The following is an 18682-nucleotide window of genomic DNA, read 5'->3' as shown; positions in this document are numbered from 1 at the left end:
TTAGCCAAATGCACGAACAGATATATTCATACTCGTTTCATCGCGGTATTACTCGATTGAGTTAATAACTGTTTACTGCCGTGGAGTTTGAAATTGTCGTGCTGTGAACGTAACTCGCCTCGGGGATTGCAGCGCTTGAAAGTGCTCCGAGCAAGAAAATCATTATGCGGCTGGTTCCTGCATCAGGCTAAACGTTCACCAGCCCGCGAACGGAAATATTTACGGTGTGTCGCGAATGTCGCAATGAAAACGAAATCACGGTGTTTCCATTAAGTGCTGTCGGTGGAAGAAGTGAGGCTGTAAAATTGATTGAGCGTTCAAATTTACGTCATTTAAGACAGACAGAAAGTATTCTGACAATTATAGAAATTATTAGACTGATTTCACATTTGACCGATATCATCACAATGGTCATGCGTCATTACGACTTTAATAAAATTTCAAAAAGTTTCGTATAACGCATATAACATATTCGTAAAAATTTTACATGCTATATCATGTATATAGTAAAATATATTATTGCCATGTTTTTTAATAGATAATTTAAATTTATAATTTAGTAATTTCATAAAAAGATGGTTAACGTTGTTTCTAGCTACTAATTGATCATTAGTTTAGACACTTCTGTACAATTCACGTACTATAAATTCACCCAAGTGTTCGAATATGTTCAAGTACATACTACATTAACCAGATGACGAAATAAACGATTAGTCGGAACGTCGAAACAGTTGTTCATTTTCATTAGAAAATGTTATTTAGTATGCGTTGGACTACGTGTCGTGAGATAAAGTAAATCGTACATCGCGTCGTGCAAGTCGTTCGACGCTGTTATTGGTGTTAATTGAAACGCAAGCAAGATTTATCGGCAAAGACGTAAATGTTTTCGACGCGTTCCGTGATTGCAGAGGACACTGTATAACGTGGTACTATAATTAGTCATGAGGAGAGACACTGCATGAAACATAGATACAATTCTTTTTTCCATATTTTTTAACACTGCAACTGTCCTTCAAGACAGAACAGCCTTTTGCATGTACGTCGAAGAATATCGATAACATAAAATGGAACAAGCACGTTACTGTAAACCAGCGCATATCGTCTTACGAAAGAAGAATCGTTATGAAACATCGTGAGTACGAAGCATCGCGATATTTTGGCAATTGGAATTGTAAAAAGAGTTTCAACTTTTTCGCATTGCAGATTGACCCTGTATCAAGCATTCTCCTCGCTCTCCATGTTTCTCTCGGTGGTTCTGCTGGATCGCTGGGTTACGTCAACTTTATTTTTAACCGAATAACGCGCGAGAACCTACGACCTTCGCCTGGTTTGGAAGTGAAAGTACTCGACGAACTTCTTCCGCGACTGTCTTTGTATTTATTTTATTTCCCTTGAAATATCGGTAACTCGATTATATCATTGGCTACACTATGCTGAACTCACACATTCTACTGATATTTATTTACAGAGATAACTCGGCCAATAAAATTCTTTTCCTATTCGTGAACCTAAGTACTTGAAAGAACTTGAAAGATCCTCCTTCTTACCGTTATCCTTCCTTATTTGATTCTCTGATTTACTCATACCTTGCTACTACAGTAGAATCCTAATTATCCAAACTATGTAATCACGACACATGCGCAGTCTTTATAATTCATTTTTGTCGAATACAGCGTCATGAAGGGGAATATCTAAAGATTCGTTTTTATCTAACGATATCTGTAACTATGGAAATACTTGCTAAAAGTATGGTAAATTTCCATTATGAAATCATAATTGTTAATGACCAAAAACATTTACGCAGTATCGATGCTCTGGTAATCAATCATTCGTTCATTCATTAATCAATGTCCTGATAATCAAAGTTCTACTATACGGCGATTTATCGTACTCTTATATGACTATTATTTCATCTTTACGTACTATGATTTAAACCAAATTTTACGCAAGATCTTGATTTCATAAAAGTACAAGGAAGCATCGTTTAAATGAAACGCGATTATCTTTCGAAGAACAACCTCCGCCATTCTATTTCCTTCATTAACAAACCAAAGGATTGACTAATAGTTACACGTCGTTACTCACCACATCTTTACGCGTGTCTGTTGTAAACTCGCTGATGACACGTTCCTCTAACACGTTGCGAACGTCCTGCACCGAGGTGAACGACGACTGATCGATTACGTAAGAAGATTTCTGAACTATATCAATATCCATGACATCCTTCCTGGTGTCCGTCACATCATGTTTCACGACTGAAATTTTCGTGGTATCATCTTTCGGCACGACAGAACTTGGTCTGTCTTTAGGTTCATCTCTTGTGGGAGATTCGCTTGGTCTCTTTTTTTCGTCTACTGGTTCCTTCTGTTGGTCAGTCGGTTTCTTCTTCTGATCTTGTGGTTTCTCATATACAAACGAACCATCCCAAGTTGACGCGCCTGGCTTAGTCGGTCTCATAGATCTATCCAGCGGACTTTTCTCAGGACTCTTAGGACGTCTTTCAGGAGACTTTCTCCCGTCTTCAGGTTGTTTTCCAGATGGTGATCGAGGAACCTCTCTTCGAAGTTCTCTTTCGGTATCCGCAGTGCGTTTTTTATCGTCGATTTCATGAAATATCGTTGTAGAGACCTTGGACGAATCAAAAACTTCGGAATCTGAAGCCAGAGTTCGTTCAAGCATCGTCGACGTGACAAATTCAGAAGTCTCCATTGTAGTGTCCGATAAAGTGATAGATTTTTCAGTGAGATAAGTCGGTTTCTTATCTTCTGGCAATTTTCCATTATCTACTGGCGACGTTCGAATGGGAGCTCGTTCATCGGTAGGACGACGTGAAACGTCTGTCGATGGTTGCTTATCGGTAGGCTTCTTCGCGGGTTTTTCGTAAACAAACGAACCATCCCACGTTGAAGCACCTGGTTTGGACGGTCTAAAAGAGCTGTCAGTCTTACTGGGGCTCTTAGGACGTTTGTCAGGCGACTTGGAATCTTCTGGTTGCAACCCTTTATGTTCCAACGCTTTCTTCTCGGGACTCTTAGATCTATCTTCGATCGTCACAGACTTCTGTATCGTCGTTGGAACGCCATTACGAACAATTACTGTCTCTACGGAACTCGTGGAGTAATCCACGTTCGACGAATCGGTATAACTCTCGTGTGTGGTAGACTGTTCCAATACAATGGAATTGCTATAAACTTCTGAACTAGTGGATACTTGCTGAGAAGTATCACGAATATCCAAAGTGGTATCACTGATGTGCTTTCTCGATTTCGGTATTGGACTTTCTCTTGGTTCAGGTCGAATTTTATCTGCCGGTCTATCAACGGATTCTCTGCTAGACGGTCTTTTCGTTTCTGGCGATTTCTCCATGACGAAAGTTCCATCCCAGGTCGACGAACCAGGCTTGGTAAGCCTGGTATCTCTTCCTTTAGGTGTCTTGTCGGGAGTTTCTGGTCTACTCGATGTTCTGCTCGATGGACGATCTTGGCGAGCAGGTTGCACATCGTAAACAATCGTCTCGTGTACGGAAGATAAACTAGAATCTTTGACATCGGTGAAACTCTGTTGACTCGATGAATGTTCGACTACGTAAGCCGTTGATGAAATTTCCGCCTCGTTTATCGAATTGTCCTCTGTAACGTCGCGAATAACGATGGAATCGGTCGGCCTTCGGCTATCCAGCTTTCGACGTTCATGAACTTGCGGCTTTTCGTAAACGAAACTGCCATCCCAAGTGGATTGGCCAGGTTTGTAACATCGCGAAGTAGTGTCACGGGTAACTGATTTTTCTGGAGTTGATCGTCGAGGAGAACCTCCATCTCCGGAATCTTCTTCTATAATTATTTCAGAAACAGAGGTCACCTTTTCGCTAGTTTTTTTCTTCTCGTCGGTGGATGTAGCGTATTCCACGACGTACGAAGACGAAACAGAATCTGACATACTGGAGATATTCTGCTCCTCCGTGACATCTTGGACATCCACGGAGTCGTGTCTTTTCGCGCTCGTTCTGACCACAGTTTTGTCACTCGATAATTTCTTACCGCCATCCTGTGGCTTTTCGTATACGAATTGTCCGTTCCACGTTGAATCACCGGGTCTCGTAATTTTTCCTCCTCTAGTAGACGACGATCTGTCTCTTAATAGCTCTGTTTTACTAACAGGTTTTCCATCGATGTAAATTTCCTCTGTGACATCTTTGCGTTCTTCCGAAATGAACCTCGAAGAGTCCGTGCCACCTTGTACCACGTGGACAACGTTCGAAGATTTCTTTTCGTAAGATCCGTCAGAACTTTTCTCCTTGAAATCCGTTCTCTGTGTTGATTCTATAACATTATCGCCACCAGTATGATGAAAGACAGAAGCATCTGACACGTTTCTTTTTCTCGGTTCTGGTGTTTTTTCGACCATAAAAGTACCGTCCCACGTAGACTCTCCAGGTTTCGTGTATCGAGTCGATTCTTTTGAGTGTACTTCCGTCGTAACTTGCCTCTGTCCTCCGGCAAAATCGATCGTGTCCTCAGAAACATGTTCGTGAATGTCGCGACCGATCGAGTTAACGTTTCGATCAAAACTTTCGATGTTAGTCGAGCTAGAACGACCCTCGTCGATGATAATTTTCGAGTCCTGTATTACCGTCGACGATGAACGCTGATCGATAAACGAACTCTCAGAGATTTCAATGCTCGACATGCTCTCTTGTACATTATCGGTGTTAACTTTGGACACCAAGCGATCTATTTTTGCCTTGTCGAGACTGTCCCGGTCTGTTCGAGACGTATCGACGTTTCTCGAGACGTCCTTGTCTTTAGCCGGACTTTCGCTAATAAACGTGCCATCCCACGTAGACTGGCCGGGTTTGTTGCACCGCGTGACAACGTCGCTAATTTTGTCCGCTTTTACGCTGCTCTTCGCGGTGCTTTCGCTAACGGTGGCGTTGGAGGAAGAATCGAGGATGACCTTGTTACTGGCAATTCTGACATCATCCGTATGTTTAACTCGACCTACGTCCGAGGGTACGACCGTGGTCTCCTTGTCAATGATACGACTCTGAGTGGCTGTTACTCTACCGTTGTCATCGAGTTTTTCACCTGATTCGTGGATCCTCGAGATATTCGCGAACGTTTTTCCATCCTTGGTTGTCTCTTCGTACGTTTCTTTACTGGCTTGTTTGCTTTCGTAGGATTTTGATGACGTATGTATTCTGGGAGCGTGATCACCGTTCACGATACCGTTGGAAGTCGTCGTCCTTGATAGCTGATCGTAATAATCTCCCATCGAAGACGATGTTTCCACGACCATCGAAGAGGATATAGATTTCTGAATAGTTTCTGCTCGAGACTCGCTGCGACTCTCGGACGATCTGCTAACTTGTTCCAACGTTTCTCCTCGATGCCCATCCGAACGTACCTCGACGTCCTTAACATTTTGTGGACTGTCACGAACAGTTTTTCCCTGTTTAACAGACTGCATCTGTTCTTGCGCTATAAAGTCCTGAGAACTCTTACCCGTTCTATATGTAGACGTACTTTGACCAACAGTCTGAGGAGCAGACTCGATCACCTTAATTACGTTACCCTTGGAATCCATGATAACCTCGCGACTCGCGCTGGTTACCTCGACGACGCTGCTCCTAGATTCGCTTTCCATAATCTGTGTCGCTTCCTCGACCATGCTTGTCGACGATACCATCTCGACAGTCTCAACGGTCGTCATATCCGAGGAACTGGAAGAAGTCGTGGCGACTTCCTTCGAGCTCCCCTTGCTCTTGCCACTCGTCTTCTTGTGTATAGTCATTTTAACTCACTTCTATTCACAGTCGTATACCGATCTTTCATGCGAGTGCAACAACACGAAGTAACGATACAAAGGGCAAACTCGCGTCGCGCACCGAAACCGTAGGAAAATAGACAAAAACCAAGAACTATCCGTATGTTTACTTTCTATCACGATAGGAAACACGCGACTCGGCGATCACTCGAGCCGGACTGAAGCTTCACTACGACCGGCCCCGTTTGCAAACTCGTTTCTCTTCGTCCCTCAAGGCTCGCTCTATTATACCGTGTATACCAACGATTATACACACTCTTCGCCTTTTTCACTGTGTCTCTTCTTCTCTGTGTTTCTTGTTCTCTGCGTGTCTCGGTATAACGTATACGTGTGTGTTAAATCTGCGTGTCTCGGTGCAGAACGCGCCGTTAGAATGGTAAACGCGGGAGAAAAGATTCGTTTTGATGTTCACGGTCCGGTACCGCGAGTCGATGTGGCATCGACGATGGCTCGCTGGCCCTAGTGACCACACCATACACCGTTGCTCTCCGTCACTACCATTGCCACGACGTACGCGAACCACGACTCTTTTGCCTGGAGAACGCCGATCCGGCCTCCCTACTTTTCTCTCGTATGTCGCCCGGCGTGGGATGTTACCGCGTATTCGCTCGTGTCTCGCGTCCGTGTGCGTGCACACGATCCTTCTAGCCGATTCTTATTGTGCACCGTTCTCGAGTGAGTAGGCGAGATACAACTCTTCCTCTCTTCTTCTTCCCAAACCGGGTCTTGTCCTCGTTCTTCTTTGCCCGCTTCGCTTTTACCCGATCCTCTTTAAGGATAATCCACCTCCAAACGCTCTCTCGCCGTCTTTTCCTCCGTTTTGCGTTTCGCTGCGCGAAAAATCTCACTTCGAATCGTTCATTCTGGTGAGGCATTTTTACCAAGAAGCAGAATGTTTCCCGTTTCTGTCAACGTCGCCAGACGACTAAAAACGACTTTGCTAATACACCACGTACATACACGTGCTTATGTGCATTCGTTAGAAGAGTACACATACTGTATCAACAATATTGTATAACCGCCTGCAGCGCGAGCGTGTCTATCTACGTTTCGTTACGCTCTACGGTTATTTGTCTACTTCAAATTATGAGTCTGCTTTGACTGATCGTAAAATTCGTTCTAGCTCCTATCGACGTTAACGTAGGAACGTTGACTCGTAAAAGGATAGTTGTTGCTGAAGAAAAATGTTTTTATTAAAAGTACATAAGTTAATATTCTCGCATTCTTAATTTGTAAACCACGGAAGACGAGCTGACTCATCGCTCAGATTGCATATTTGTTAGATATGACGATGTTTTTATTTAGAAATCACCTATCCTTTTTACATTTGAATTAAAATGAATCATATCATATTTACATTTACGAGTTACTAAAACCGACGTATCTAAGATTCTTTTCTTTTTTATTATACTTCTAGATTCGTGATTCTAGAAAATTTCTAATTAAGGAACGATCCAATTAATACATTAATCGTCCACGTGACGCTATGTACGTCGAATCTTCGATAATCATCTATCAACCGTATCTCGCTGATTACCGATATTCTATCACAAAAGTTCTTGATCATTACATAAACTCTCACACCGCTTCTCTCACGCTACTTCATTTACAATCCAATGCCGTAAAATTCGCATACAGGTGCAAGAAGTTATCCGTGTTCTCGTCATTCGATACGCATACTTATCTAGCGCCACAAATACGCGCACCGATGCATTGGTCGATTCGTTCATGCTACAAGTTCATCCCATTGTGTAACGACAGCTCTAGCTAGCCAAACCTTTTCTGTGGACTTTTTTCATATAGAATGATAAATATGGAACGTCTTCGCGTTCCGATCGCTAAATTCCATAGTCTGTTCAGTCTGTACACGTACGTACGATATTTACCATCGCTGGACCGTCTTACAACAATTTTATGGAGGCCCGTCGACCGAAACAGCCGCTCTGTTTCGTTCGCGGCGAATAAAGCCCGTAAACGCATACCCTCTATTTTTACGCGTCGCGTTCGCTCGCTGTAAAGGCACGTACGGTTTTCTCTTTCATTCGGAGGCTGACGTGGCGCATTAGGCGAAACACGTACAGGAACAAAACTCTCTTTGGACGCGACTTTATTCACGTGTGTGGCCGCGCGTGTACGGCTTCAGCTTCTTTCACGGCGAAAGATATTGCAACCGAAGCGTAGCCGACATTTACTCTTTTCGCTTTCCATCGTAAGAGATTACGTCGACGACGATACCACGTACACGCGTCGCGTTACAGGTACAAATGCAATTTTCGCCCCCTCGCGTTGCCGAGCGTGTTCGCCGGAACACGTTCGCCTCTTCCACTACGATTCGGTATACACGGGAATCTGTAGCTGTTCTTTCGTGCAACGTGTCACAGAGAAAGGAGAAAGAGACGACGATGTTCTTGTTTATAAGCATATAGCGATTACGACTTTGAATAGGCCCGTTGTTGAAGATAGAAATTTGTACTCGTACGATGATTACACTAGCTGTGTCTGTAGGTTCTTTGTCCCTTGGACTACTTAGTTTCTAAGATACGGATCAGATAAGAAAAGACTATGATCGTTTGTTTAAGTATTATAGTAATATTTAAAAAATCTCCATGGTACGTATCGAATTATACCGTACAGTTTGTCAGTGATTATACAAATAATTAAAACCTATTATTTGTTGATTCTATTAAGGAGATCCGTATTACTTTTAGCTATTAGTTTGTTATTAATATAACGTTCGTGTACTGTTCCTACAAATCGACCAAAGTGTCCAGGTGCTCGTATGCGATAACGTATATTAGGACTGAAGCTTGCATGAACGCGAAGTTCGTTCATTCATCCATAATACCTTATACTAATCATCGCGTTTCGTATGAAAGCAGCAGGTGTTCTAATTCTTACGAACTCTACGTAACTATCTAATTACATTTTCTAAAGCTCTCTAACCGCTTCAACGCATTCATGTCACGACGATAACGAGCTTTCCCTCTAAGTGAAATTTAATTACACTTCCATAACCCATAATTAAGAAACGGACAAATATGTCGTTCACGTTTACATCTTCATTCGATCTGGATGCGCACGTTTCTCTCGATAAACCGCCTCGTCAACGAGCTTTGAACTTTCAGAACTCAGCAATACAATTACGTACGATGATAGTGACGAAAGAGAAATTATGTGCATTATCGTTCGCGATACGATATGTTCGTTTTCTGAAGAAATAAGATCGGTCGCGAATAAGCACGAATACGAAATGAACGTGTCTGGAGGAGAGGCAGAGCAGAAGGGGATAGCTCGGAGAAACCGGTCCTTCGTGATGTCTCGATGTAAACCAGGCGATGACGTAGGCCGTGGAGAGCCGCGATCGCGGCGTTCCCCTTGGAGGTGTCGGACTGGCTCAGCAATGGCCATTATTTTCGCGTGCACTATCGCAGATATAGTGGCTGATTGCACCGCTGACGATGTCGTTAACGAGCTAGCAGAGTTGAAGGAATTATTGTTAGATTGCCCTGTGATACAAATGGAGGTGCGGTAACACTGAAATTTATCGCACGGAATTGGTCTGCCCTGGGAGACTTATCGCCAATGTCAATGCCGCGTTTCCGCCTGACTCGAGATCTCCAAACTATCCTTTGAACGTCCCCAACTCGTTGACTCCCCATAATTTATCATTTATTAACTAGCATAAACGTTTTAAGACGCTGTACTCTGTTGTCCGAAGAATTCCGTTTGGTTAGTTCAATTCATGAACATTCTGATCGTCACACGATTGAAATTTATATGTTTCGCCTGTGGATTATAATATTTAAAGTTTAGAAAATATCACGTTGTAATAGAAGCACGATAAAAGCGAGTCTTTTATTTTATAATATTATTTACGCGTTATTTAACATTTTTTAGTCGATTTTATTTCATATCTTATTTTAATCGTTTCGAAATATTTAGAAACACTGGTTACCGGAATCTATTAGGTTGTCCGAAAAGTTTCTTTCATTTCATAAGGTGATAATAGATGAGCAACAATTTCTGTTTTATATTATTTTATTGAATTAGGTATGATCCATTTCATTCTAATTCTATTATTATGTTCGTGCATAATTCACTAAACTAATACAAAACAAAAAACATTGTGCGTCTATTATTTTCTTATAAAACGAAAGAAACTAATATTTTTTATTTTGTCTTCCTATAACGATTTCAACTATGACCAACTTCTTGTACGCTAAAGCCTTTTCATACTATCCGTTAATGGATAAATAACGCTCTTGCATAAAGACAATTTCCACGTACCTCAGAGTGACGTTACATCGTCGATGAGCTTTCTTTAAACGCGACATCATTGCCTGATTTGTTATTAAGTATTACACAAACCGAGTAAGAATCTGTTTGTCCTTGGTTAAAATAAATAACCCTATGATGCAACAGGAAATGCGACGTTAAGCAGGAACGTCGAAAGGATAGATGTACGCGTAACTTTGATGTCGTATTGATCGCGATCCAACGACCTTCGAATCCGAGACACGCGATATTTTACTTCGATAGGATCACTAAATCGACATTGAATCATTACGTAGGTAGTATCGCATACGATATAGAGGAAGCACGCTCTTTCTTTAGTCTGATGGTCTTTAACGCTTTTCCTTCGACTTTTCGCTCGGATGCATATTTAATATGCACCTGTACACAACACATCGAGATACGTTTAGCGAAAACAGCAATTTTACATCGATCAAAGAGTTAGAACTATTTTTACAAGTTGTTTAACCCATTAAACACCAACGTTGCGCCAATGTCATATTCCCTTCGTAATTGATTTCAATTCGTTTAAATTATATAAAACAATTTCGAAGCTCAACATTATGATTATACACGTTCCATGTACATATTATTCATTCGTCAAATAATACTATAGTTTCCTTATTATTTATTGATCTTTACAAAACTGTTTCGAAAGACGTAGGCAAGAAACGTGGTATGTATTTTCGAAGCTTGAACGAACTGTTTGAAGGGATTCATTATCGACAAGGGCGAAACATTTTTCAAGAGAAATTTCGTGAAATCATCATATATAGCAAATATCTAATTCTTGTTAAAAGTGTGTCTTAACTTTCGCTACGATTTTCTCAAACAACCTACTATTATTTTAACACGCTTTTTATCCGGATAAAACAATACGTTACTCTATTTGCTTTTTACAATATCATTTGTACGCTCTCGCAACTTTCGCGAATTATTTCATTGCATGATCCTTAACGGATCACACAATGGGATGACACACGGCTGGTTCGGAGAAAAGTCGTAAAGTCCTAATAAGGAAATATTTTGCGGTCGTCCCGTGAATCCATCATCGATTTCTGACCGGTATAGGGCTGCTGAAAAAAATCGAGGACGCAAAGTGCATACGATTGATCTCGATCTCGACGATCGATTTCGGTTATGGAGCGAAAGTACCACGCCCGTCCCGACGCGTTTCCCGTAAAAAGTGTCGTCAGGTCATGGCGTGGGTAGGAACCGTGCAAGCGCTGCTACGTGAAACCAACTTCGATGCTCCGTATTTGGTGAATGCGTTGAAATCCGTAGGCGAACCAGTAACCGGTCGACCGCGTCATCCGGAGACCGACAAGTATACTACATAGGAACTACCACGTTCGGAATAGAAACGCCATTGAACAAACGTTTACGTTTACGTATATGTTGTTTCAATACGTGCATTCTTCGTCTTCATCTTCGAAGTGGCAGACTAAACGAGAATTCCTGGAACTTCTATCGAACTATGAGTCATTTCTCTGAATCGTTGCTCATTTGCTATTCACGCATGATAGTTGTCGTTTCTTTCCATTTTAATATCGATGGAAATTGAGTGACCGTGATAATTAAGCTGTAAACGTTTGGACACTTTGGTCGACTTGTCGTAATGTTATGTGAATTTTAGTAGAACGTACAAATTAGTGACGAATCGGTAATTAGTAATTAGAAATAACACTTATACCTTTACAAAACCAGCAGGCTATAAATCTAAATTAGTTGTTTAAAAACGTTAATAACAACGTATTTCACTAGTTATCACATATGCTGTTATAAATTATCATTTGTACATAAAAGTACCCACGCACTTACGAAACTAATTGTTAAAATCATTAGGCAAATATCAAAAATTATCCTACGAGCATCCCTATTTTAGCGTTGTCACTTTCTCAAAGAAGCAAGAATAAAAACTGAATAGAAAAAAAATTGGGTCGAAAGAGTTAAGAATGAGTATACTCGATATGGTAGCGAGGTGAAACTTTGCAAAAACGAAGGGGTCTATTTATTTGTAAATTCGCATTCACTCGTAATCCATTCGTATTTACTTAAGAAGAAGGACGCGATCGAATTCCAAGGCGCGGTTATGCCGCGACGCCTTGATCAGAAACGCTTTTCAGTTGCTAGTGTATCGCAATGTTACATGTAATGGATCGAGATCGATCGTTTCTCACGGACGTCCGTCGATCTTTATGGTTAACAGGGTTAAGTATATATGAAGAAAAAGTCAACCGCCTCGCTTAAATCAGGCTATCCTTTTCCACGTCCCTCTCGGGAGAATCGAAAGCTTGCCCAACTTGAAAGACGGCCCCGGCTGGCTCCTTTTATAATGGATAGCGCTATAATGAAGCACGGTACAGCGCGTTCTCTTATTAATTAACGTTAAAAGGGAAACTTTTGTAATTCCGCTTCTAAGACGAAGCGATGTACTCTACAACGACCCCTGCGCGCCATTCTATCGTCCTCAAGATCTCGACGTATCAGCCCTCTCTCGGAAAATAACGCATTCGTGGATAATTAAAATACCTCTTTCGAATTTTTCTCGAATAAAAATATCGTCTTCTGTCTGCTTTAAGAGATCTTCCTAGTTTCCAAAAGCTCAATACACTCGAAATTTATGAAGCATCGGTAGATGTTGCTGCATCGTTCGAATTAGGATTTTGCAAATATTTTCACGGACAAGAAAACTATAATCTTCTCTGCTAGTCCTTTTATTTCTCGATATCTTTGTAGTATTCTAGTTCAGATGATAACCACGAGTCTATGGATTGAGAATGTATTGGCACGTTGAATTTTTAGATAACTTTTAGATAACTTAACTTTTAGATAAATTAACTTTTAGATAACAGCGTCTAATATTAGTTTCTCGTGTGCTTTGTATGACATTACAGAAATAGCATTTCCATGTATGGTCCTAATTCAATGGACAATGGATATTTTCCAGAAAATAATGATGGTTTCTAATAACGTACCAATTCAAAAGTTCTTGGCCGGAACATTATTCTTATAACTCACTTTGACCCTGTTCTCATCAGAATCGCACAAAGCGAAACGAATGCACGGTCACGCATGGTTACCGTTGAATACGTAAAATACGTCACTCTCATGAAGTCACCAAAGTTATTGCCGCATATTGTTGTATAAATTCTATGCCTGCACGGTGTACGCGATACTTTCTCATATTTAATTTTCAGTAAATTTCATATTTTCGGTGAAATTATCGTCAATGTCAAATTTTAGTTCAGTTACGGAAAAACACATTGCGCGACAGGCCCTTTAGAAGCTGCAGAGCAGGTTATTCTGAAAGGATCAGTTTTATCAAAGTGACAATTACATGATAGCGAACAGTGTTTCGATATAAATAATAAAGTGCAGCGTGAAGAACGTGTAATAATGTGATCAACGAAGCCAAACGAAATTACATTATACCGAATGAAAAGATCGTGAAGCGGTTTAACTAGCAGTTTCCGAGCGTATAATGAAAAATTTGATGGTAATTTCATCAGCGAACCGACCATAAAAATGAGTACGCTCGAACACACTGATCGCTTTAATCCCACGATAATGAATAAGGATGTACGAAACGAGGACACATCCATGTATCGCATTGATTTACGTTAAAGGAAGCTGATGGTCCCGCGGCATCGGAAGCATAACGAAAAAAGGGGCAAGAAGAGGCGTCGTCTCTCGTTGCGTTCACGGCAAACAGCCCATAAGCGGACATACCAATTTCACATCTCGTCTCGAATGAGATGGTAGGGGGATGATACGAATGCATATACAGAATGCATATGATGTCATGGACTGTTTCGTTCGGTTTACTCATGGCAAGGGTAAAGTCTCTTCGCGGACAATCCTTAATACCGCGATAAATATTCGAGAGTGTTGGTAAGAACCACGGAGATACGAGTACGTAGCCAGCCGTACGCGTACGTAAGTAGACGACAGATCGCGTTTCTCCGTATACGACCATGACACTAAATTACAGACTTATACAGTGGTTGTCAATCTGCATTTACAAGTAAGATCGTACCATATACGCGCGACGCGACGCAATTAATCATCTTTTTCGTGTACTTGAGAAACCAGACTGCCCAGACCCAATTCAAAGCGTCATTGTCATGCCGAGTGAAAAGGGAACCCAGAATTAGGACACTTGATGCAAACACAGTGAGAAGCAAATAGTAAACACGGTACATAATTGATCGAAAAGTGTGCATGACGTTGATTAATCATACACCTTTGTGCTGCAGAAATATGTATCAAGGCAGATTTCGTTGTCACAAAAGGTGACAGTCACCTGCGACGGTATTGATATCAATAGAAATGTAATTACGATCTTGATATTAATTTTGCGACGAATTGAATCATGGTCAGGGGATGAATTGGTGCATAACAGCCGATACGATGTAATTTTGTTCGATGGTTCAGGCATAAGATGAGACCATATGATACGGAAAACTGTCGGGAGCTATCGATAACCGCGCGCGGAGCAAACCACAGGCGGCATTGGCACGCACGTAAGGGACCCCTTATCTCGGGAACAGAAACTACGGGGTCAATACGCCACCGCTTTGTAATCAGCCGCGTACCATGCACGCTTAAACGGATAATCATATTGACCGCTCGCCAATATTAACATTTTTCGGAAAGCCATTGCAAGGAACCGGCCTGCTAGCCTACATATTGCTCGAGTGCTCTCACACGCGAGCTCTATCTTCTTCGCATAGAGTTTTATCGAGATCAACGGAACAACGGGGATCGTGCTTATACAAGGACGCATCCACGCGGACGGATACACATATACTCGTATATCTCTCTAGCGTTGCAGATGCGGTTACCAGAGAGAGAGTATTGATGAAACAATAGAAAGTACATGAACGCGGTACTGAAAGAACAGACCATATCGCGATCCACATACACTTGGAATGCGAATGGTAGAAGTAAATGCGATGAAAATCGATCACAATTGTCGCATGAATGCACCCTTATATTCGAGGCACGATGTAATAGAGGATATATGTATAAGCACGATAGATTACCGTTTAAATATGAATGACTCCGTTTCTATTTCCACTTTTGTTTTTTTGAAGAATAATTAATTGCGTTAATTGATCGATGCTTTCGTGCACGTTAAGGTCTTCAAAGGAAATGCTACTCTTATATATGAGGAAATCGGATCATGTGTAGAGCCCCTGTAAAGCGGCAACCGTTATTACACCGCTGTCGGCTATATGGTAGCATCATTAGCGTTGTGTAAGTCTTATAACCTCTCAGTGCAAAATTTAAATTTCAAATGTTAAATAGTAATTTTTCATTGCGCTCGAACGAGTAATTATGTAAGTAAAGATATTTTCTAGTTTTGTACGAATCAAATTTCAAGAAACTAGAAGACTGTAGAAATTGCGCTTTCTGGAAGACAGATCAAAGACGACCCACGTCCGATTTCATGTGACATGCACAAAGGCATCTGTATTACATCGGATCAAAGAGAGAAAAGAATTTACTTTATGTTCTTCGCTTAACGTTCTTCTATTTTGCATACGAGTTAAATAGTTGAAATGTTCTAAGATAAAAAGCTGTTCACGAATCTAAAATATCGTGTATTCAAATGTAACCAATATAAACGATATAACTTTTCAAACGATACTTCATAATTTTTCATCTTTTTTCCACTTTCAAATAACTACATAATTTTCATTAAAAATATTATAAGAATATTGATAAATATTAATAAGAAAATTTCGATAAGTTTGAAAAGTTAAATTAACACTCACCTTTCAGTTATATTTTCCTAGTAGCGTTTCTACACAACATATCGATCATCGTCTTGAGGGAAGATGACAGTGGTTCCTCGATCACTGTCCAATTGAGGTGTCGTGGCGCTAATCGTCTGGAGGTATGGAATGAGATAACGCATTGTTTTCCGACGAAACCGAACGAACGTTTGGCACACATTCGGTAACGGCGGGACGCCGTTGCACCGACGGCGGTTCGCACCTCACAGATACATCGCGACGTCTGACGTTCCCGCGCCCATTGCCGTCGAGACAACGTCGTCATGACGACCGCGCATAACAACCTTTGCCCATGCGCATATCGTTTCTATTACGTAGATTATAAACGCGGCAATATACGGACCAGAAATGATTTTTGATAAAATATAACCAATAAAAACGGAACATGGTAAGTGTGTCTGGACCATTTTTACAGTTTAATAAATGAAAAAATTATCACTTTCTTTAATTTTATATCCATTTCCGTACGTTTATATTAAAAATATATGTACTTAACCTGTGAAAAAAGTAAAATAGAGAATATGAACTTTTAAAATTGTGGACCAATACTATTAAAAAATATAAAAATTGTTCTTTTTGTATTTTGTGCAATATGTCCGTTTTATCACAAGTAGAAATGTGATTGTTTTCTTTTAATAGCAAGTAGACATAATTTAGAATGTATTTGATAGAATAGCTTATTTATAATATAAAAAATGAAAGAAGTAATTATAATAAAGTTGCTGATATTTACATATGTAAGTAGGTATTACTAATACAATTCCTGATTCCTTTACGGAACAGTAATATTCCACATTTGATCTTGATCTGTAAGATCTCTATGACTTTCAAATTTACATATTGTATACATTACATATATAGATATTATAAATAGGTAAGCAGAAGGAATAAATTAACACTAGCATTTGATTTCTCCTTATATAAATTTTTTACATAACTAAATACTTACATCGTCGACTTCACTATAAGTAACTTTATATTAAACTAATATTTATATTTTTATTATATTCATCTGTGCTTTGTATATTGACTAACTTTTACGCTACATTTTTTAGTTTTTATTCAACACGTTAATTGAGTTGACTTTGAGCTGATTCAAACTGAGTTTGAGCAATTTCATAAATGATTATAAATATTATACTTATAATATTAAGTATTTCATATGTTATCATTTGTTCATATGTTCAATTTGCAATATAACGCTATATCATAATATAGAATAAAAGATATAGTTTTCTAACGATGGGATATAATTGTTGGAACTCACAAAAGTCACTGTTCTTTCTCTCTGCTTGTAAAAACAAATCAATAAGATCACGGTATATTAAATTATAATTATATTTCTTTTACTTCTCCCTTCTATACTTTATCATAACATATTCATGAACAAATCAACATACCTATTTAACTTCCTAAAATTATAATGTTCTTAAAAGAATCTATGTTCAAATACTATACGTCCTATATTTCTAAAGAATATTTCTCTACTCAAAGAATATGTATCTAAGCTAGAAATAAAAGATCCAGTGCATTTAGGGTACATTCTAAAGATAATTATGGTATTTAATCATATTATTTTTATTTAATAAATTAGACTAATCTTTTCTAAATATTCAACAAGCTGGACATATTGTAGAATTAGATATGTCCTTTTTAACTTGTCAAATTATTAAACACTAGAGAATTTTATTCAAATATTTCCATTGACTAACATCTATATTAATAAGATTTGTTGTAACAATGTATTATACATAAAATATAATTCTGTTTTATAAATCAAAAATGACAAACTATGTTACAAAAGTATTAAGCGTTATATATCATCATTCTATGAAATGAAAGTCTTTTTCATTATGATATGTATGATATTAGTTATCTGCAATTTATTTTGAAGTTAATGTGACAATAAAAAATGAAGGAAATAGATAGGTTCTTTTGATATGGATAAAGTATCAAATAATCTAATCAATAGAATTTCTTGATATATTTTATTAGTAACTACAGCATTAATAAACAATGAGGAATATATCAAAACAAAGACGAAATCTTATCATTGAAATTACAAATAGTACAACAGAGTACTAATTGCTTGATATGCAGTAATGCCAAAACCTACAAAAAAGGCTAGTGCTCTATGAGGTTGTTTTGAGAAAATAGCATATACCACTGTGTGAACAAATCTAGCAATTACAAAAGCCCTAATTAACATTGAAGCTAACCATGTAGAAGGTCCTGTGGTTAACCAAGCGAATGTGACAATATACCATATAAGAATATTTTCCAAATCATTTAAATGTGCTCTGCGTACACGTTCAACTTCGGGATCATTGGTATTAACTTTTGATCCTTTTAATATTTTTGTATCCTCGATGTTTGCAAATGCCTGAAATAGATATAAAAATTATATTTTCTGTTTTCGCATACGATATAAATACGGATAATTTTGTATTGCAAGTTAATAAAATGTATACGTACCAAATTTTTAAATCTGAAGTGTGCCGTTAATGGTGTCATTGCGAGTAATTTTAAAGCAAGTATACTTCCCCAAAATGCAAAAATTTTGAAAAGTTCAGGGTCTACAAGACTTGTGTTTAAGGTGGTCATTATAAATGTCGTATATTATGTATAATTCCGTGTAGATTAATTCGATAAAGTACGTTGCATAAATTGTGTCTTGCGTTAGAACGTATGCTACGTACAAAGATTCTGACGAGACTATCCATGGTATTAGCGTTACATGTTAAAATGTATGTGCAAAGTGG

General features: G+C 39.2%; 2 protein-coding genes across 4 annotated transcripts in view; both read right to left on the bottom strand.

The window, feature by feature from the left end:
• The window catches only part of Sdb (SAXO downstream of blistered), a 47405-nt gene extending 31271 nt beyond the window's left edge, over positions 1 to 16134 (bottom strand). The window contains exon 1 of one of the 3 annotated variants that reach the window (XM_069115796.1): positions 15900 to 16134. Coding sequence is in view for 2 of the 3 variants with exons in the window: in XM_069115795.1 (XP_068971896.1) it covers positions 2086 to 5790 (3705 nt within the window). In the remaining variant the exon portion in view is untranslated. Of the gene's footprint in view, positions 1 to 2085; positions 6483 to 15899 lie in introns of those variants that run through there. The other 2 variants (XM_069115795.1, XM_069115794.1) reach the window with 2 other exon arrangements.
• Positions 16135 to 17941: 1807 nt separating this feature from the next.
• On the bottom strand, positions 17942 to 18677 carry LOC138181327 (microsomal glutathione S-transferase 1). Its single transcript, XM_069116073.1, has 2 exons — positions 18396 to 18677; positions 17942 to 18303 (listed from the first exon to the last, which is right to left on the bottom strand). The coding sequence occupies exons 1-2, from the start codon at positions 18522 to 18524 to the stop codon at positions 17980 to 17982; spliced, it is 453 nt and encodes a 150-aa protein (XP_068972174.1). The 5' UTR covers positions 18525 to 18677; the 3' UTR covers positions 17942 to 17979.
• Positions 18678 to 18682: the final 5 nt, after the last annotated feature.

The sequence above is a fragment of the Bombus flavifrons genome, chromosome 6 (genome assembly GCF_040668555.2).
Source record: "Bombus flavifrons isolate JBK064 chromosome 6, iyBomFlav1_principal, whole genome shotgun sequence".
NCBI lineage: Eukaryota > Metazoa > Arthropoda > Insecta > Hymenoptera > Apidae > Bombus > Bombus flavifrons.
This window is presented reverse-complemented; position numbering and strand designations above follow the sequence as displayed.